We start from the raw sequence: 22135 nt of genomic DNA, 5'->3' as shown, positions 1-22135 counted from the left end.
AAGAAATTCATAGAGGTGTCTCCTGCAATTGCAATAGTCAGTCTACTCCATTTTGAGTATTCAAGTGAAGTTTTACTATCAGGAAAGATATACATACATATCATTCATTACAAAACATGAAAAATTATCATTTGTAAGTACCTTGAAATAACTTTTTGCATGACCAAACAAATTAATCTTATTTCCTAGCAATTTCTGTTGAATTTTCTGTGACATTGCTACCCTGTCAATTTCTCTTGCCTTATCCTGAAGCCAGTTTTCTCTTTCTCAATTAATCACATTTGCTTCTCATTTTTGTTCAGTGTCACAGTCAGGAATGAGTCTCAATTATCCAAGATGCATTTGCAAGCTAACAAGACACAATTAATGGGAAGAGGTTACTGAACACAACTATCAGCAATGCCTACTTAGGTATTTTTTTCAGCTGCTTCTATCAATCTGGTTCCTTCAGGAAATCCAATTGACTGAATCACTGGATGCCCAACACAGACAACAGGAGATCAAGCAATCAAATCTAGTTTTTGTAAAGACTCCAGAAAATCATTTAGCTTTCTAAGAAAAAGTTTCCTAAAACTGTTTCTCAATCACCAAACATACCCAAAAGATGTGAAACCTCTTCCAAGTGATTCAGGAAATGTGACAGATTTCTATAGTGCCAATATTAATCATAAGGGTAATTTCCTCCAAATTAGGTTGCACAGATCCCCAGTAGTGGGAAGCCCATATACATACAGAAACACAGATGAAGTAAAAATAGACTTTTCAGATTGAGAGTCAGGCTTCAAATAGCAAGCAAGCAAACGATGCAACAAAACCAGCCCTCAAGCCCCAAAATAACATAATTTTGTGGAAACCATGAATAGGTATGCTTGGTGTGCACTGAATGGCCTCTGCTGTACCCTTTGAAATATTATTCAAAGGGGGTTCACAAAGTAGTAGCATTGCCTCTTTGCAAAGAAAAGCAGCAGTCAGTCTTGTGACTTACGGTGGAGATTATGTATACTGTATTCCAATTTATGGACTCAATGTCCTTAAGAAAATGTAAATCTGTAGACTATAATGAATATAGTTTTTGACTAAAGCCAGAACAAATTATTTATACTTGAAAACTTTTTGTTTTCCTGCTTTGAACACCCTGCGGCAGCCAGCTCATGAGCCAAACTGGGACTCTTTCAATCAAGTTTCAAAGAAGAATCAACAACCTAGCAAATATAATTCAGGGATAAGACCCTGAGGTCAATGACCAATTTGTTATATAAAGTAATATTTACCTATCAACACTGTATTTTTTTAATGGACCCTTCTGTAAAAGCACATTAACAACCCCCAAAGGAAAAAACACCCCACCCCCACAAGCCCTAAGCCAGCATGAAAAGAAAAAACATGAGCAATTGATACTGTCTTTCTTGACTTACAGAAAAATCATTCCTGAGAACAAATCCATTTAACTCCCAAGATAGACTGGATGGATTTAAAAAGGCATGTTGCCAAACGTTGAGAAGAATGTATACACCAACCTGAAAGACGTGATTTTGGCAAGCCTAACACATCACTACTTCTTGTTCAATCAGATATCACTGCCCTTTCCTCAAATAATTCCCAGTGCTCTATTTATCAAGGAAAAAAAAAAAGTGCAAGTTTAACCAGCACCACACACTGTAGTGCAACTACAACTGACCTTCGAAAACCAGAATAGTGTAGTTTGTTCCTTTCAATTGATAAATACACCACTGTCCCACAAAACATCAGTGTGTGTCATCATACACTGCCTGTACCAACCCGCTCTTCTGTTATTCCCACCCGGAAAACTCCCAGAAGGAAACAAGTTTGTTAATGAACTGAGAAGGATGTTAAAAGACTCTGCGATTCTTGGAATTCTACTGTAGCTCAAAAGAGCCCTTGAGGGTCAGGAAGGAAAGAATTTAATAGTTTTCAGAGAAGTGACATATTGGCCTGATGCTTCTGTGAAATATTCTTGGAAGAAAAAAAATTTCCATCACACTTCAACAAATGTAAATGTTTAAACTGTGAACTTAGTCTTCAGTTGTCTTCAAACCTGTTACCATATGTCTTTCCTTTTTGAGTGTTCTTAACATTAAAATAACATGCTTGCACTCCTCAAATAACCCATCTGCTGTTCCCTACTTCTGCTACTTTAAAAACTTGTCAGCTGCTATCCATTGCAGTTCTATTTCCAGCATAAAATTAGCAATTAATATTTATTATTTATTTTGCCTAATTACACTAATTTCAGGCACTATACTTGTCTTTAAGTGCTGCAACACTTGAAATAATGAGGGAACCCCAAACAAGTAAGATTAAGGAAACAGTACCACAAGTATTTCATTAAGAAACCTAACTCTTGTCTCCCTTGACTGAGAATCTACTTTTGACCAACCATGAAGTAGAAACAGATAGAAGTGTTGTTTCAAGATTTCGTATCATTCAAAAGACCACGAAGAAAGAGATTCTTCATAACAACCAGATAAAAAGACAGGAAAATGTCATGGAAAGGTGTTTATAAGTTAAGCCTCTCAGGTAATTGCACATGTAACTGTACTACATATATTGCAGAAGATATACAAGCCCAATATGAACCAATGCAACACAACTACCATTACCTTGCATTACCTTGAATACACCTTCAGACTGTAACGCACACCTCTGAGACTGATTATACATTCAAAGCAGGCAATCACTGGATAAAAATAAATAAAATACAAGGAAAACCCAAGCAGCTAAAACCTCAAGCCTCCCTCACAGTTAAGTACTCTAGAAATTTAGGATATATTGTGGCTCCTTCCTGCCTACTCTCTTTGCATTCAGGGCAGCATGTCCCTGCTTGTTTCAAGAGGAGAAATGGATCATGTCACCCAGCCTCCCACATAGATTGATGGTTAGGACTCTAGGCTGCATCATCTGTGGGTCCAAATCCTGTCAAGCTGCAGAAGAACTGACCTTCACATTTCTACTATAGGGACAAGTTGTCTAATGAAAGGTGGGGGAAAAAAAAACAGCTTAACTTTACATGAACTCAAATGCAGTAGGACCTGACTGAGATCTAAATATTCAGATTTTTTGCTGCTGGCACCCTATTCTTATGCATCTCACCAAAGCAGGGTACTCATAATCTCTTCAGTAATCTGAATCTGTTCTCTGAATCTGTTCAGTAATCTTCTGTCTAGAGATCTTTTTGTCCCTGGATCAAAGCACTCTCAGATTTCAGGAGGCGACAGAGGTTAAACTAGCATTTAAAAGTAGATTGATTGTGTTGCTCTGAAAAACACAGCTAACTTTTTTATAAGTAGAGGGGTTACAACCTAGCATTTTCAGTTTACAAAAAGTTTGAACTGATAGCGCTATAGATATTCAGCAAATATCTTGCATTTTGATTATTTCTGGAAAGCATTACTAGATACTTACTTAACTTTTAGAGGTTTCTTAGATTTTCCCCAACAGTTTTTCCAACACCTCTTAAGGTCTCAATGCAGGTTACATATTCATGGTGCCAATATAACAAACAAAGGAAGAACAATCAACTCTATTTAAAGAAAAAGCTACACTTTGCTGCTAACAGCATGATGTGAGGCTTGTCATTCCTTCCACTCCTTTAGATAAGGATGGGACAGAATTTTTTGTCTCTGAGGAACTTCTTTCTACTTACTGACCTAGAGGTACATGGGGCAAAATCATTATCTGATTGGCCATGTTTGTTCAGCAACTTTCTAGCTTTATAGTGCAGGAAGGTTAACATTAATTTAAAATACGAAGGTACGCTTGCTGTACACCTCAAATGCTGAACATGAGTTCTAGGAATGCATCAGTTTCAAATGTTAAAAAATAACAGAGAACATTCTGATTGATTACAACAGAAGAATGCTGGAAAATAATCACTTCTCAGCCATGACTCAGAGTATTCCATGACTTCCTTGCAACCTCTGGCATTTTACAAAGATGTAGTATTATAAACTTCTGAAATTTTAGATTCTTTTCAAGGAAAAGAAAATCAAAAATAACATAGAGCTGTGAACAGGGCAGGACAGCACTCAGTGCAGCAATGCAATTACAGCATACAAAGATAGGTGAATAACAATAAAAGAAACGAAAAATAACATAAATCAATCCCTATGGTTTACTTTAATATTTTTCAAGTACAAAGATTTATTGTGCTGCAAAGCCACCAAAGTATCATTTTGCATAAGACTGAGGTAATGGATTCTAACACAAATACAGAAAATACCAAGAAAACTGTTGCACTATTTAGCTTACTGGGATGCCAGACAAAACTGAAAGATAAAACATAAAACATTATGATATTTGAAGTGTTTACAAAAGCTAATAAAGTACCATAGGCAAATAATCAAATGTTTCAGTATATCTAAAAATTAGCAAGCCTTGCAGGAACACAAGAGGATCTCTTCCCAGTCTGATAAGAAGTACCATGAGATTGTATTGTTTACCAAAGTTGCAGAATAAGGAAATGGAATCAGTGATACACTAAGCACTTGTGTTTTATTTTTTTTATATATGTAGATACACATTGTCAACCATTTCAAGAGCACCAGATTTAGTTCACAAGAACAGATTGTAAACTTGAAGTTTTGCTGATAAATCCTTGAAAATATAACCCAGTTGCATGAAGGAATCAATCCAAATTCATATTATTGACCAGATGTGTCTGTCTGGCTGTCAGTATCAGTTGCAGACAGCACACAAGGAATTTCAGTCATATCCTTGACTTCTCTGGGAACCAGAAGTAACTTGACAGTACTAAAAACAAGACTCAAAAACTGTCTAGAGATATATCTAGCTGTGTTTCACCTTAGATTCTTCAGCAACTGATATCACATCTGATGGTGATTACTACTGCCAAGATATTCCTCTCAAATTCCCTGATGTGTACCACAGTACACTATCATCACGGTGTTCCAATTATACAACAGGACTTACAATTTAGAACCACTATTATGACCCCTATGATTAATACACATACATACATTAATAGAAAGATTAGTACTTTTTAAAATACCTCAGGCAATGTGTTTAACCATAAGGTGCAGTTATAAACAAGTGTGGAAAGGCCATGAACCGTATTTGAAAAACTCATAAATAGCTTTTGAACACTCACAAGAATAATTTTAAACATTTTACTGAATGATCTTTTGTTTTCTTATTACAATAGGGAGAACTGCATTTTCAGAAATACTCTAGACTATTATTATTCTGAGAGATATAGCAGCAGCTTCTTTGTCATTTACATTGCCACTAAGTGGCAGAAGATGAAACAAGAACAGACAGAAGATGACAGATCATGGTGCTTTGAACATACTTGTTTTTAACAGTAACAGAGTGTAAAATTAAGTAACTGATATTTCAATTGCCTCAAACCAAGACTTACTGACAGGTTCCTCACACCTGAGGAAAGCAGATGGGTTTGAGAGAGGAACTGCTAGATAGTTCTGAAATCATGAAGCCTGTGTGCAAGCCTCCAATAAGAACAGAGACAAGTTATACATGTGTGAGTAAACTATGAAGTGAGAAACAGCAAAAGGCCACAAAAGCAGTTGCACAGAACTGGTAGCTAGTACAGTAGTTCTGAGGAGAAGCGATATCAACAGAGGTCCTGATCAGATTTATGAGGAAAGAGGCAACACTACCTTAAAGACAGCCAAAAGGAGGCATGAAGTATCAATGAAAAGCAAGGAAAAATACTGTACTCTCTATTTTCAACCTAATAATTCTTTATGAAATAATATTCTTCTGGTGTGCTGATATAGTAACAATTTATGATACAGGCCAGTCATTGAAAAGTTAAGTTTTAGATACTCAAAAAAATTGTCTAAATATACATTTAGAATGTTTATAATACTATGGATTACAACCTTAGTGACTGTTGGTAAAGCATCGGAATGGAACACTGGAAGTTAATGGAAGGTGTCCCTGAGATATTTTGTTGTAAAGCATTTCATTAGATGTTAATAAGAAAATAAATTTAAAAAAACCCCCAAACCATACAAAAGTATAAAATCCAAATATATTTTAAGATATACTTAACATGATGAATAAATATAAAGAATTATTTCTTTTTTAAACAAGAGAACATCAACCAAATGTGCTTCTTCCCTGTTCAGTTATCTATCAGCACAACTTCAGATGATTGGTTATTATACAGGCAAAAGAGAACCTCTGTTATGACGTATTTTCAGAACAAGTTCCATACAATATGCACAGAGTTATCCATAGGATGGGATAAATCTATCCTATCTGACAGTAAAGTCCTGCTTATCCTTCTTGGAATATTGCATAAAAACAGAAGACAGAAAAATACTCTAAAGCATGGAGGGAGAAATTATCTAAACACAGAGTATGTAGAAAAAAACAGAGTAAGATCAACTATCCAGCTCTAGTCTTCCTTCCAAAACCAAATTGTTAATTACTATTTAACAAGCCTTTAACAAAAAAGCAGACTTGCACTAAATTGGCAGGGGGGGAAGACTGCTGGAAAAAAACCCAGGCCAATCTTCAAATCTATCCCCTCTTGAAATGAATGAAATGAGAATCTATGAGAAGTAAATATGAGAGAAAGCATAGAAAACAAATGTGACATTCACTCACATAAAATTTTCTGGATATTCACTCAAGGCCATATCAATGATATTCAAAGCATCATGATAGTGTTTCTGGGCTGATAGCAAGAGTGCAAGGAGATGAAGAGAGTTGGCATCATCTCCTTGTAGCTGCAGAGCCTGACGAACATAACCCAAAGCTTCTGGTATCTGATTAAAAAAAAAAAAAAAAAAGGCAGAAAAAGAAAGTACCTCTATTAGAAGTGTTGCCTATTACTCAATTGCACGTCCATAAAATTTTCAAAATATTCACCTACATACCATTCTACAGTCTCCTGTAAAACACTACTCAGAAGTTTAAAATGGACCTGATGTGCTACAGTGAACAGTAAAAATTACCTAATACATTAACCCTGGAAAATAAGATACAAATTTCAACAAAACAGTTCCCTTCAGACCTTTAAAATATTCACTTACTATTATTTTTCAAGTATTATTTCTATTTTTATATGATTTTGAAAATATTTTGATTGTAATATATTAACTAAAATGTACAGCTAGACTGCAACTTTTCTTCATGTAGAATTCTATGATTTCCTTAGTGGCATGTGCTTTTGCTCAAAATAAGTACACTAAGTGTTTAAAACAGGAAATTTAATTAAGCAACATGAGAAGTTTGGAATTCAGAAGTACAGAACCTCTACTGAAAATATTTTGTGCTATTAAAGTGACAATCCATTCCACTCTAATGAGACATAGCCCAATTTCTTTGCTAATCATTAGCAATGAAAAGTAGTCACCTAAATTACTGTGCTCAGAACTACTGCCTAAAATAAACATGACACAGGAAAAGGCTTACCATGACATATACAAAGCAGCTCCCAATTGTCTAAATTCATGTGATATATGGTAGAATCCTAAATCCCCTAAACATAAGAACTGTACAAGTTGGACTGAGCTTTGATCACTTTTATAGCTTTAAAATATTTTCCAGTTTTCTGGAAATTTTGTTCATTTTTGTAATTTTGTTCACAATAACCAAACTTCCTACAGTATTCAGAAAGGGCATGGATCTTAATGGATTCTCAAGATTTAAGCGCTGTCAGGATCATTAAATACTAGATTCAAGAGTCCCACTCTCCATATAACCAGTCTGAGCAGAGATTACATGTAATAGGGTAAAAACAAGGTAAAAAAATGACCTCCCCACTCTCCATCCAGCAATATAAATGCTGAAACAAATAAATTGAATGAGATAAGTCTTATTTGTGATCACAGAGCTAGAAATACTGTGCCAGAACTCTGAAGAAGTGTACAAGACTGAAGGTGTCCAGAGAGCATATTTTGGGGTATTTTTACACATATATGCACTAGGGAAACCAGGTTTTTATTGAAGAAATTGTTATCTGTATCCATCAACAGATACAAATGTTAGTCTTCATATGACAGTGTGAGACTGTGCTTTTAAAATACAACTAACCTGTCTGGATATGGCAAGCTGCAGTGCCAAGTAAAATGCTGCCAGATGATCCGTTGGAGACAAACTGTGAGCCCTTAAAAAAAAAGAAACAAAACAAAAAAACAGTGAATTTTCCCCCTGTTAATACATGTTAGACATACACATAAGCACATATATATTCATGTGTCTATATTCCATCTCTTCACTACACATATGCTCATATTTTGATATAAGTGGTGTTCATTCCAGTGACTCTTCTCATACTTTTCAATCATCCTTGATTTAAAGGAAGCACTTTGGGCCATTAAAGAGTAATTTTTGATAGAATTTAATTATTTCAGTATAAATCTTTAAAATGATCAATAAAAAAGGATTCTTCGATTAAAATATATTCAAACAAACACTAGATGTAATTATCTAAGAACAGTTATAATAAAAATTCATTAAGCAGAGTTTTCTTACGGAAAAAGGAAAAAAAAACCCAAACAAAAAAATTCCCTAAAACAACATGCCTTCAAAGAGAATTAAGTCATCTGCATGAGAAGCACCCGAGCAGTTGTGCAGACCCTGACCAGGATGGTTCTGAAGCACAGAACTCAAAGAGGAAGAGTAACAGTGAAGTAGATCAGTTTTGTTTATTCCTCAGGCTCCCAAAGTTTAAGCATATTTCCAGTCCAGCATACTAAGCCTCCTAGCAAGCCAGTTACTTCTTGGCTTTGAGTTGCTTTGAGATTAAGTTAGCAGAGCACCTTGCTATGTAGCAATGTAGAAGAAATCTAGGCTGGACAGCTTCTTTATCATAGCATTATAGTAAAAGGCAGCATGAGCTCTAAGTCATCATGAACCTATGTTTGAAGTTCAGATGAATTAGTTTATGCTGATGATCTTGTTATATTTATAACTTTTGTCCACAAAAATGTTAAGCTACCCCATAGCAGCAGTGTTTTGTGATTAGTCACTCTCAAAATATTTGTAACTACTGCTGTTCCAAGTAACCGCAATTACTAGCACAAAGAAATAACTTTTCCCCACCTTTTTTGTTTTAATTTTGTTTGTTATTAGTGTCAAATGCACACATTTGTCTTACTCATTTTGACACTTCCCCTAGAGAAGATGTTCTTGTAATACACACTACTATTTTCCCCGTAAAACAAGTTTTTGCTGCAAGATAAAGAGATGGGGGGCAAGGTGCTTGAGCGTAAAGACAAAAAAATTTATGGCTGTACCCCAGAATGATGTGTAGTAAATACTGGGAAGCAAGCCTGGAGCTATTTTGTTATTTCTATTTGTATTCTTTTAATGGAGGCTTATTTAGAAATAGGTAATAATCCTCTAAAGAACATCTAATGAGTCGTCTTCATGAGGAGGGAGGAACAAAAATGACCTTTAAGCCATTACAACCACAAAGGGAACCTTCTGGTTTGGACTTGTGCATTTGTTTTCCCAAGTCCAAAGAGACAGCTCCATTAGTTTAGCAACTACACCTAACACTTATCAAAGTAGTATAAGTTATTAGGGGACAGTTTCATATTTTGTTAATTTTACAGCTAAATTGGAGATTAGAGACAAATAAAGCCTCACAGGGCCCAGGACCAGTTCTTTTTAAAATTAAGTTTAAAATAAGTTTACAAATTAAGCAAGACTAAGTGAGAACAAGAGATTTTAACTTGTAGAGTACTTGTTCAGTCACCCAAGCTTCAGCTAGTGAAATAATAAAGCTGTTACCATCTACCAACCATTTGGTGAGCTATGTGAAACTCAATTCACATCAAGGACAGGAAAAGCACTGAAAGTCTTCCACAATTAAAAAAAAAAAAAAGTGAAACAAACACCCCTTCAGCACTGCACAAAGACAGCAACAAGCACCTTCTTAAACAGCCACCATTACAAACTGGTAGCCTTGAAAACTGGCATAGGCAAGGGTCCAAAACATAACTGTATTTTTTAAGGACCTCCATTTCTTCAGGAATTGGTTTTCTAGGTAAGTCATTAAAAAACCCACAAAAAAACAAACCAAAACATTCTGGCACATCAAAATACTGAGTCCAGTACAGCTCCTCACTTTATAAACTGTGTAGAAGATGGAGAACTTCCACCTCCTGAAAAACATTTATTTTTAAGATGTGGGAAGAGAGCATGACTCTGGTTTACTGAGCATAACATATCCTCTGTGGTAACAAATTCTCGGTAACATCCTATACCTATGTTATCAACAAGGAACCAGCAATCTTATCAAAGTGTATTTCCAGTACAGCTGATCTATCAGGTGTGAGCCTCTCTACGAAAACAAGTAGGGAAACATTTTAATATACAAAACAATCACCTTGCAAAACATACTTTTTTTCCTTCTCTTATAAGGTAGCTGTGAGATTTCTGGGATGCAGAAAGTCTGTTCTTTTTGAGAGCCAAACCATTCTTCTCAAGATTCTGCGTGGAGTCTGAGCTACTCATATCAGCAATATCAGCAATTCACTAGAGTTTTCAAAGCATACACCTGCACATTACTAAAACCTCCCCAAAAGATACTTTAATTAAAAGCCTATGTACAAGATTGTTCAGAGAATGCTAACAGAAAGGATGAATATATAATTTAACATCAACACCCTGGAACATGCACTTAAGACAAAACATTGTTTCCAGGAGGTTCTATGAACTGGAAAGAAAAAAAGAAAACAACCCCCCACAAATGGAAAAATCACAAAGCATCAGAAAGATGCACAGAATGCAGATGCAATTAATCCTCATGTTCCAAAACTTTCTGTGTATAAATTTATATTTTGCCAGTTAGCACAAATACTTCTAAGCTCCAAAACTGAAGTTCCACTCAACCTATATAGCTAAAGGACATCTGTAATGGTTCACTGAAGGGATGCCAGATTATGTTTTCAGACTTCAGCTGGCACTACTCACTGCTAGGAAGTCTTTGAAACTGAACATTTAAGGTATCAAGAGACTTATGGTCCAGCTGTACAGAATGAAACAGAAAACTTCCTGGGAGAAAGACAACATGACACACAACCGAACAACAATTTATGAATAGAGAGTGTGAAAGAATAAATTCACAGCGATGAACTAAAAATAGCTCTCCTAACCCACTGTGTATTGGTTATTCTCTTTTAACTCAAACTACTTATTCCTTTTCTATAGGAACCTAATAAAATATTACCACAATAAGCAGTATGCTACCTATAAAAGCATCCTTATATTTATGGGTGGTCAAAACACTGCACAACCTCAACCCTCAGAAAATGGAAATTTTCCAGACAGATTGACAGCAGGGAATGACTCAATTTTGGGAACTGCTATACTAAACTGGAGGTAGAGTCAGCAAGCACTGAACTGGAATGGATTAAATTCAGGTAATGGTTCATTTCACCCCTTGCTGTTTCAAAGAACCAGCAGAAAAAAAAAAAGAAATTCACTATCAGAACCCTCAAAATCAGTGAATGGGTAGAAATGGCAAAAATGGTTAGCGCAGTATTTTTGAAACAGTGGTGATTAAGTCAGTGATGAGGGATAGGTGAGGAACTGAGGTATAAACCAGGAGGTAGAAAGTCGGTTTCAGCATGGAGAATGAATGATGAAATAATAAAAAACACTATTAAAACCATTAAAAAACAGGAAGAGCAAAGATATGTAAAGACATATTTAGATACAGAGCAACTGTTAAGACAGGAAGAGGAAGGACTAATACATACCAGCCTCACTTTAAAGTTACCTGCAAAACGCTTTCTCAACCCTATCCCCTCAGATACAAGATAACCAGCAAAAATCCAAGACTTCGTATTCATATAAATGCACAAACCAGTTTCCCTGAAGCATTTAGGCCTATCTCACTAAAGCAGGGTTTTCAAGGGTACATAAAGAGACATATTTAGATGCTGCAGCACTTCTGCCACCTTTGCCAACAAAATTTGTTTCTACTGTAATTAGGGTAGAGATGTTCTTATTAACCTGTTCATTGTCGTTTTATGTCCAGAGCCAAACCCTTAAGAACGAATTACTGTCATCCCCAACAGTGCTACTTTTGTGTAAGGAACTTGGAAAAGGGGGCATTTGCATTGTCACTGCCTGTGCTATTAAATCTCCACAAAGAATTTTTTCTTTGCCCCTATATTACTACCAGTATTTTGCCCCTCATCCACAGCAGCAGGGCCTCAATTACTGTTCTGCCTCTACACAGGTAATTGCAAAAGCCTGCTATACAATCTGATCACGAATTCTTCTAGAAAGACTATCACATTGAACCATGACTTGAAACCTTGCCATCATATGACTTTCCCTTCTAGATCAGAACAAATACTCCTTTGACCAAATATTTTGTACCAGAGAGCCACAAACATGTCTTTAAAATGAAATAAAATGAAATCCTTAGAAATTAATTTAGATATTTCAGACAGAAAATTATAAAGTAAATGCTAAAGAAATACATTCTGTACTCATGAAGGGAGACTCCCAGAGGTGAAATCCTCATTACACAATCTTTTACAAGTCCTTTTATCATGTATTAAAAAGAGGCTTTTCACTACATATAACAGAATGAAATTAAAAGATTAACACCCACTCACCTCTGAAATGCAAGAAGAGCCTTTCTCTGCAAGACCTCTTGCATCCCTCGCAAAGATGCTAAAAAGGATATATTTAATCAGTGATATGCAAGATCAAGACATTTCATTCCACATGCTCACTGAAGAAGTTTTAATATATTGACTGAAAAAACGGTTGCACACAGAAGGTTTTGGTTTAAATCTAGCATTATGGCAGGTATCCTTTTTTTAAGCAATATGGGAATTTCCAAATGTCAATGTTTATTCCGATCTTACCATCAGTAGCCTGCAGACTGTAAGTCAATCCCAGTGCCAAGTAGCCTTTTGCTTTGAACTCTGATGTTTTGTCCCCAAGATCAACAACTGTTCTGGCAAATCTTTCGGCTTCTTCCAACTGAAAATATTATAAAACATCTGTGTAAGTCTAAAACTAGCTAAAACTTATATTATAATGAGAAGAATACACATCATGTGTATTATGCACACTGAGTCTATTGAAATCTCAGCATGATTGCTATTAAGGAGTATTTTGTTTTTCATTAGACTTGGTTTTCCTTCTAAATACTGAGTAAAGAATACTGTTTTTAAGCTGAAACAGCCATTCATATGGTTGAGAAAAACTCTGGCACATAACATGCAGATCATTCTAAACTTACTGTGGTTTGGCCTTTTTTCTTTTTTAACTTAAAAAAAAAAAAAAAACAACAAACTTTTTTTGTCCATATATGCCTTCTACTCTTTTTGCATTTCTTAAATAGAGTTCTTGCCCCATGAACCACTTCTTTAGGAAAATTCATTACAAGAACTATAGCTCCAATCCAGCAAAAAAAAAGATAGCCATGCATAACTCTGCACTACATACAGTACTGCTGAATATATGCAAACTCATAAATAAACATGTAAAAGATCAAGGTTTAGCTGCACACCCATGCTACCACACTATTTAACAATCTATAAAGAAAAACATAACATTTGATTCCATTCCAGTAAATGTATATGCTAAGTACAGTAAGCTACTCCATATGGAGTCAATCCATAGGGAACAATTTACAGAACTAAGATCTACGTTAATTAAGACTGTATTTTTGTCAGCCTCAACAAGTCATGTTTCTGCTACTTTACTATTTTCCCGATTTCTGATTGTGACCTTTCCCTCCTTTTTAAAATATACTAATTTTTCTAAAAATTATGTGTATCTTGAAACCCACATGATGATCTTTGATCACCCTAATGTTTTTTGTAAAGATATGACAATTTCAAGGTTATCTAAAAAACAATTCTAGTAATACTTTTTAGAAAGACACTATCTCTACTAGGAATTCATAAACCCCAGCTGCCTGCAAACATGGCATCAACCAGAAGAGTCTCTCGAATGTAAGAGATTTGTCTATCTTCCGAAAGAAGTTATTTTCCTCTTGCACAAACAGAAGTCTAAACTGCATTTTTAATCTTTGTATGCTAGCAGTGTTTCAATTCCTAATACATTTTAGCTGTGTCTTAGATCAGTATCAAGATATGCTACTCTGAAAAACATAAGCATTGCTGTTAAATATTTTAAACTAGCAATGCAAACAAGGATGTACATGTGCATACAGGTATCTGTGCTGTATTTTTACAGATGAGCAAGAGCATGTAGTCTCTGTGCAAAAGTATTTGCTACATGCCTAAACCAAATTTTGTTATATTTTAGCGCAGCTCTTGCTGAAAAGACAAGAGTGGCAAAGCTTACCCAGTGGAGAGATCCCATACAGAGCTTTGCAGCAAGGAGTGGAATAGTTGCATCATCTGGTTTCAAACGTATACATTCCTTCAAGACTTTTACAGCTCGAGCAGACTGTTAAAAACATTTTCCATTCAAATTACTAAAAGCATTAATATGTTTCACAGATAGAAGATTCCTATTCCTGTAATTTACTTTGTTTTTCCCATGTGAAGGAGACACTACTGAACCAACCTTGTTGACAATTTGTCACAACTCCTCATGCAAGTGAAACACAAGACTTTAGGCACTGCTGTTAGTAGTTCATAGGGATTAAATAACATTAAGTGTCCCCAGTGAAATATCTGCCCAGAACGTAATTCTAATGGTAGACGATACAGAGAACAGTTTTGAGATGTATTTAAAACTTTGCTAGCCCCGTAAGCTCATAACATTTTATCCATAGAAATGAAAGAACAGGAACAGGACAGAGTCTTCAGACTAAGTAGTGTTTTACAGTTCTTTGGGAGTTACTACAGCACTTACTAATAGCTCTGATATAAGACTGTGTAAGAGACTGTCTCTGCTTTTCTTTTTTTAATTCATTTGCTTCCATACAATCACAGTTTAAAAGATAACTCAAAGTAAATAGAGAATGGGAAGAAGAAACAAGTCTCTTCAGAACCAATGTGCCTCTAAAAATATTTTTTAAAGAAAATACTAATTATTCCTTCCCCCCATACTAAAGATAAGCAAATTACCCCCATTGAGAAAGATCTTTTAGAAAATTAGCTTTATTTACATTACATAATGAATGTAATTTATTTTCCATAACATGGCAGGGAAAAGCAAAAAACCCCTGAAAATAGAAGACTGCATCTGATAACATAAATTCCTAGGTTATATACAATTTAAAAAAAATACATCTATCTCATTTTAATTGCACAGAATAACACAGTCTCAAAGACAGTAATATTAAAAAAAGACACATTCAGAAATTCCAAAAGAAAAAAAAAAAACCAAGAGCATTATGAATCAGTGTTAATTTGTACCTAAGTGTAAAGTTCATTCACCAGACCAGCATTTAAAGAAGTTTTTACTGGATAATATGATCTAGTATAATTTGCTACATACATTCAGTTAGCTTAGCTTAAGCTTGTTGGCAAGATATTTATCATCATGAATTTTCAGTCTTTCAGAGTTAAAAGCTGTTGAAATAACAACATTCTTTTTACAGCATCGGGCATAAATTCAAGAGTACACTGTACTTAGCTAATTTAAGAATTAGAATTATTTTCAAAAACAGTACAGATGAAAACCATGGAAGTGCCAAATGCTGTTATCAAAACCCATCAATAGAAGAATTACACCAAAAAATTAAAGACTTACTTTTCCTGCTGCCATCAAGGACAATGCAAATTGATACCAGAGATGGAACTCTTCAAACGCAAACTTCATGGCTCTTTCTAAACACTAATTTTGGGGAGAAAATAGTTATTTAAGAGCACATTCTTCAATTATTGAGATATACAAGTATAAAAATTTTCTTATAGTCTCAAAACTAAAACACATGTAATTAAAAAAACTATACCATTCAAATAAGTGAAAACAGCTGCCAGATTCTATATGAAAAAAATAATTGAACAGAAAACTGATTTCCCATTTATTATGTTTGTTTAAATATGCCTGCTGGTACCATCCTATTTAGTCTGAAAGAAGGAATGATAAATATCAGTTGCAGAAGGCAGGAAATAAATCTTAAGTGAAAAGGAAAACTGTACACACAATCTTCCTAAATTGTAAATACTTAACAAGCAATGGCACCATAAGTACTTACCAGTACCACTTAAAAGAGGGGTATGGGGGTGTGTGGGGTAAAGGTTCACTGACAGTATTATTTCTATTCTTAAGAATTTTAACTTCACACTCAATATTCTGCTATTTTCAACTTAATAACTGAATGCCAAAGGAAATTCATTATTAAGACACTGAGATTAAGTATACTGAATTAAGCATTATATGCTAATTTTGAAGGTTTCATATCTGCTGTTGTCAACAGAATTATTTCATTTTGCTATGCTCATTTTTATTAATCAAGCCAGCTCCAGAGAGTCAAAAGCCACAACACTTTTTTGGATTAAACTGATTTAGCAATTCATTTTCTAGTCTGCAGAGTCCAATTACATGAAGCAGTTTTTCTGCTCTGATAGCTATAATGTATATGCTAAACTTTAAGAACATGAATTATTTTTCACATTCAAACTCAGTCTTAACGTTACAGAAAGCACAGCCAGGCATGTAGCAAATCCAGAACCTGAAGCAAAGAACAGCACTGAGGATGAAACAAAACAAATACAGTAAGTGCATCATTTGCTACATATAAGTAGTATGTGCTAGAATTTTTTTCTACTATACAATGTCCAGTATCAAGACTATTACTAAACAGAATTTTAAGAAAACCAACACAGGATTTATTTTCCTATTGGACTTTCTTTTCATCAGTGGAAGCAAAAAGATCACAGCAAGAAACAAGTAAGTTATATGTGATGTCTTTTCCTATTACTTTGGATACTCTGCAGAGATGCCTAGGTAAGGCACACTCCTCCATCTCCCTCCATGAACTTGGCAGAAAACAGAAGTTGTTAAATCCCTCTCTCTCCACTAATTAGTACAACTGTGGTTCTAAACTGAGTGCCTATAAATGAAGGAGAATGAATTCAGGCTTATCTTTTCAAGTACATTTTCTAATACAACTCACTCTACCTGTTCTGATAGCAGTATTTTACATATGATTTAAGCAATTTCAGCACTTCTTCCAGAACTACACCAGCCATATAATCCCAGAGATCTACACAAAATAAGTGGTGCATAGAAACTTAAAAGTCAAAACAAGTTTATAACTTTTTAGGATGTCTAATCATACTTTCTTCTCCCTTTTTTACATATTTATACACATATGCATGAGCAATAATTATATAGAGGTACTTGTTCACAATTACAAAAATCTTATTTTCTAGGCCTTGCTTTATTAAAAATTAATTGCTAATTCTAACTGGCAGAAAATAAAGACATTGGAGAAATTGATACTTTAGGGTTTTATAATTTTGTAATTATAGGAACACAGGACACAGCTGTATATTATCCTAAAAGGCTTGAGTTTCAAGGTATTAAAGATCTATTTATCATTTGTGAGGGATGACTTGTAACTCCCCAACACAGGGCCTGGGAGAAACAGACCTGTGAGAAAAAAGAGCCTGAGAGAGATGGGGGGGCAGGAAGCAGAGGCCCTCCGAGCTGAGGAATGTCTCAAACACTCACAAGCAGCGAAACTATAGTCATGGGGTGGATGGTGTGGAGTTTGGAGCTGATAAGGCTGCCTGAATGCACAGGATGGGCTGGGGGAGGGAGCCCTGTGAAGGCAGGATGGTTCTGGTCTGGGGCATCCTGTAAAGTTTCAAGGGCCATCTGTCTGGTGAACGACTGTCGCTTCATTATTCGCAAAATGGATATTAAAGTTGGAACCCCGAATATGCTAATAAAGATTAAGAAGATCATGCTAATTACATCATCCCATGAAGCACCTTACCTCTCCCCATACACAGAATACATAGGTATGTCGGTCGACCTAGGGGACGGACCCAAGGAAAGTGTGTATAAATTGAGGGGGCGGTGAGGAATGAAACAGAGAAAGAAAAAAGAAGACATGAGGAAGTGAAGGCGACAGATGCATCCCTGATGAACTCAGATGGGACCAACACAGGAACCTGGACCGGTGATATCTATTTCTCTATTGTCTCTGTCTCCCTTCTTTTCTTTTTCCCCTTTTCCCTCACCACAATTAGTAACACAAGGCAAACTACATCGCATACCATAACTCGTTATATACTTTGCCAATTATCTTGTATCCAATCAGCACATTGTGGAAGTCACTAAATGTCTGACTTTGAGACTTGTCTCACTGCTGTCCACTCCTTTGAAGATTTATGAATCTAAGTCATTTGCCTCCCTCATCTGAGCGGGATGTGACACCATTCTTTTTCCTTAACTTCAAGTTCTAGTTACTTGGCTTCATTCAGTATGAAATGTGACAAGTTACATGACTTTTTCTCTTCATAAGATCACAAAATTAGCATGTGCGGGGGTAAGGGTTATATATGCACATACGTGTATGTAGCCCATGCAACAACCCAAACACCCCAAACTCGGTTCTTCTGAGCCAAGTAACAACAAGTAATTTCAAAGAACAACAGGCTCCATCAAGAAATCAATAAGAAATACATAACAAGCAATAGTACCCTGGAAAACTGCAAGTTAGAATAATGTTCAGGATAATGGCAACTGAATAACTGAAAACACATTCAGTACAATCCCTCTACTGAAAGGCAGAAATAAAACTGTTGATATTGCCTTGCAAACAATCACAAATGACTATATGGACAGCTAATGTTAAACACATTACTGAATTTTGTTGCTTAGCACTATGGTCTCCTCCTGAAAAGAATATGCTTGAAGAAGAGAGTTGAAAGATGAGTATCTGTGAAAATTTCAGGTCTGGAAAACATCTCTCCTAATAGGACATTGATAAGCTCAATAAAGCATATCCTATAAAGCTTAAAAAACAATTTGATGACAATCAGAGTACTTTTGTTTAGAAAATAATTATGACAGTAGAAAGTTATTTGATCTAGTTGAAGAAGCCATAAGAAATTGAAAGCCCATTGTATACAAACTCCATAAAGAAATAAGGGCTTTTCAATTAAGAACATGACTCACCAAACAGTTTAAGAAGGATTTTGATGATTTAATGTTCTTATATCACTTATAACTACCTCTCTAAGTAATCAGCTATAGCTAAAACAGAAGATAACAACAAGATATTGGAACTGGTAGGTGAGTATCATTTCGACAGTTAGAATAATGGTGCTTTCTGACTTGAAGCTACAACAGCTTCACTAGAGCAATCATAGTTATCTCACAGAGAATGAAGTCAGCAAATAATGATGTGCCTATTATATAAGTGAACAGAATGTTTGTACATTTCTGAATCTGTGTTTATTGTAATACTTTAAATTATAAAAGTCTCAGACTACAGGCCGCAGGATTTGAGGGCAGATACCCTCTAACCACTCACTAAACTGTAAGAGCTTCTTAAAGTCTGTTTTCCACTGTGATGTGGATGACAAGAACTGGAACAAATCACAGATGTTCTAACCATTTCCTGATAAGCTCCTTCTGTAGCTATACATGTAGTGCATCTGTATGTTAAAATAAGTACTGTCTATTTTACCGGGTCTTCATAAGATGATTTTTCTCATGTTCAGAATAGATACTTTAAGGACATGTAATAAATAAATTTTAATTATCCTGTAATGAAAATTATTTTTTTAAACATGTAAGAAAAATTTTCTATTTTTCAAAGAGAACATTTCAATAGTATATATGTATAATTCTGATGGAATGTAACTGCAAAGATGCTAGATCCAGATTAAAAAAAATGAACAAGAAAAGACCTTAAAACAAGCCTTAGGTAGACTTCACGTGTCAAAGCACAAGGCACTAGCTAAAAATCCTTAAGGAAGAAGCTGGTCAAACATGGAAGCTCTTTAACTTTCCAGATACTGGTGGCTCTGCCTTTGTCTGTAACCAAGATCACCACCAGCACAAGCAACTTCTAAAAGGCACTGAAATCAAAGATCCAAGTCGAGTTAAAACATCTTCCATTAATTAGATCATTCAACCGCACTCAAAACACAGAAGGAAAAGGAACAGTCAGTGATACTTATCTTTAAGGTACAGGGGCTAAACCAATCACACAAGCAGTGAGAAAAGAAAGCTCTGTGCTCTTCTCCTTGTAAGGGGACTGTAAGACTTCCCTTCTAACCTTCATGGTAATGTCCTAGACTAAAAGATACATGGCTAAGAACAGAGATACCTCTGGCTTTCCTGGTGAAGCCAAAAAACTTCTCAATTAAGAAAGGCAAGAAGAACTGCAAACAAAAAGCTGCATCTGTTGTGACATAAATACTAAACAAAGTGACCCAAAGGAGAGAGTGGAGGAATCCCAGGAACCTGTGATGTTCCCATTAATATAATGGTGGGTTACCATTCTAAAAAAGACAAAAAATCCATAACAAAAAAAAAAACAAAAAAACAAAAACACACCACCACAGACAAAATAAAACAATCAGAACTGGAACCCAGGGCTACACCACCCCTGCCTAGTTGCTAGGCTAGTATGTAAAAAAAAAAAGGTTGCCAAATGCTTAAAGAAAAAAAGAAATCAATAAAGTTACCTTTTCAAGTGGGTTGGTTTTTTGGTTTTTTTTACAATACTTGCTGATGTTTATCATTTAAAAAGTTCTAGACTAAAATACATGGAGAGTCATCTCTTGCAACTTTGGTGTAACCTCCTAAAACTCCTGTGTCTGCAGTGGCAAGTAAATTGAAATATTCCTGATTAGATTATGTTGTAGGGTTACAGTCCTATATGAGCTTTCATACTCCTTAGTTTTGTGAAAGACTTTCTATTGTACTGATTAAAACTGACTTGTATGCACAACTTGCAGCTATTCAGAGCTTAAGAGCACAGGAGATGCAATTAAAGGGTGACTATCAACATATACCAGAGAAGAACTGGGGCTTTTTTTCATTTTTACCTTAATAAAAGTCCCCTGTTATGGTAAAGAGAAACCATTTCTCAGCAAATCAACACCTGGATATGCCTTCCTACCATACATGCTCAAGTATAATTCTTGATATCCAGAAGGAAATCATGGTTTGCAACAGCATCCTGCTGCTGGGTGAACACTGTTTTGAGCAGCAGAAAGATTTGCTCTGCCTAAAGAGCTGTAGTTGTTTCCCAGATACAGAATTTAACAATACCTGAACATTTTCTGAAGAAGTCACCACAATCTAACAAAACACATGCAAGTTGCATAATCAAACACAAGACATTTGAGACAGAGAATATACTTTCCTACAGACCTGAAAAAGTAATACATTTCTGGTTTATTAACTTCAAAGCCATTTTACAAACTATGAGGACTTTGGAGCACTCCAAACATTACAAGGTGTAAAAGAAAGTCTTCTTTTGAAAGAAGACATCATAAATCCTTTTTCTAGGTATTTATAACTATCTTTTATATCCACAACAGCTTTTATCTTTTACCATCCCTTCCTGCTGCCTCCATTTAACGTGTATGCTTTTAAGCTGACCCATGCCTCCCTACTTAAAAGCCATGTGTATTTCTGTACCATTAAACATTTACCACACCTTTCATCCATATTCTGTGCTTGACCACCTCAAGTGGTCACTTGTATAAATTTAGACAGTAAAATTTCTGGGGTGGAAACTACCTACTGTATTTATTCAGTAGTCAGAATGACAGTGTCCTATATTTGTTTAGCCCTCAAGCACTACCACAATTAACATAATTAACAGAAACAAGCAATGAAGACACAGTTGAATATTCACTATTATTGACAAACCTCTGAGAGCATTTCATATTGGCCTCTTCTTCCCAAGGCTATAGTAAGTAAATCATAGACTACAGATGCACTTTGCAAACTGATGATTCGATCATTTTTGTGTTCTGGTATTCGGCTCAGTACAGCATCACGGTTAGCCTGAAACATACAATGAAAAAAGAAACAAAGTCAGCCATTATAATCCAACCTACATCTCTGATCAAGTAGTTACTCTTCTATTCAGACTGACAGTCAGCAGTTGATACAGGTGATACAGAGACAGTATCTGCTACTAATTTACAGACAGCAAGATCACCAATTTTATTAGTGGCAAGATTTATGTTTCTATATGGATCTATTTTTAATTACATGATTCTAATTACATAAGTAATGTCTT

At 35.3% G+C, this 22135-nt stretch overlaps 1 protein-coding gene across 4 annotated transcripts in view; it reads right to left on the bottom strand.

Moving 5' to 3' along the window:
* The window catches only part of TTC7B (tetratricopeptide repeat domain 7B), a 120688-nt gene that overhangs the window by 60287 nt on the left and 38266 nt on the right, over positions 1-22135 (bottom strand). For all 4 annotated transcript variants that reach the window (XM_026849657.1, XM_026849658.1, XM_026849659.1 and 1 more), the window contains 7 exons: positions 21760-21897; positions 15661-15744; positions 14302-14406; positions 12849-12966; positions 12594-12651; positions 8047-8119; positions 6616-6776 (listed from right to left, as the gene is read on the bottom strand). In XM_026849657.1, coding sequence (XP_026705458.1) covers positions 6616-6776; positions 8047-8119; positions 12594-12651; positions 12849-12966; positions 14302-14406; positions 15661-15744; positions 21760-21897 — 737 coding nt within the window. The remainder of the gene's footprint in view (positions 1-6615; positions 6777-8046; positions 8120-12593; positions 12652-12848; positions 12967-14301; positions 14407-15660; positions 15745-21759; positions 21898-22135) is intronic.

This window comes from Athene cunicularia, assembly GCF_003259725.1.
Source record: "Athene cunicularia isolate RWA chromosome 5 unlocalized genomic scaffold, athCun1 chr5_part1, whole genome shotgun sequence".
Taxonomy (NCBI): domain Eukaryota; kingdom Metazoa; phylum Chordata; class Aves; order Strigiformes; family Strigidae; genus Athene; species Athene cunicularia.
Note: the sequence above shows the minus strand (reverse complement) of the source record. Positions and strands in the feature narration are given on the sequence as shown.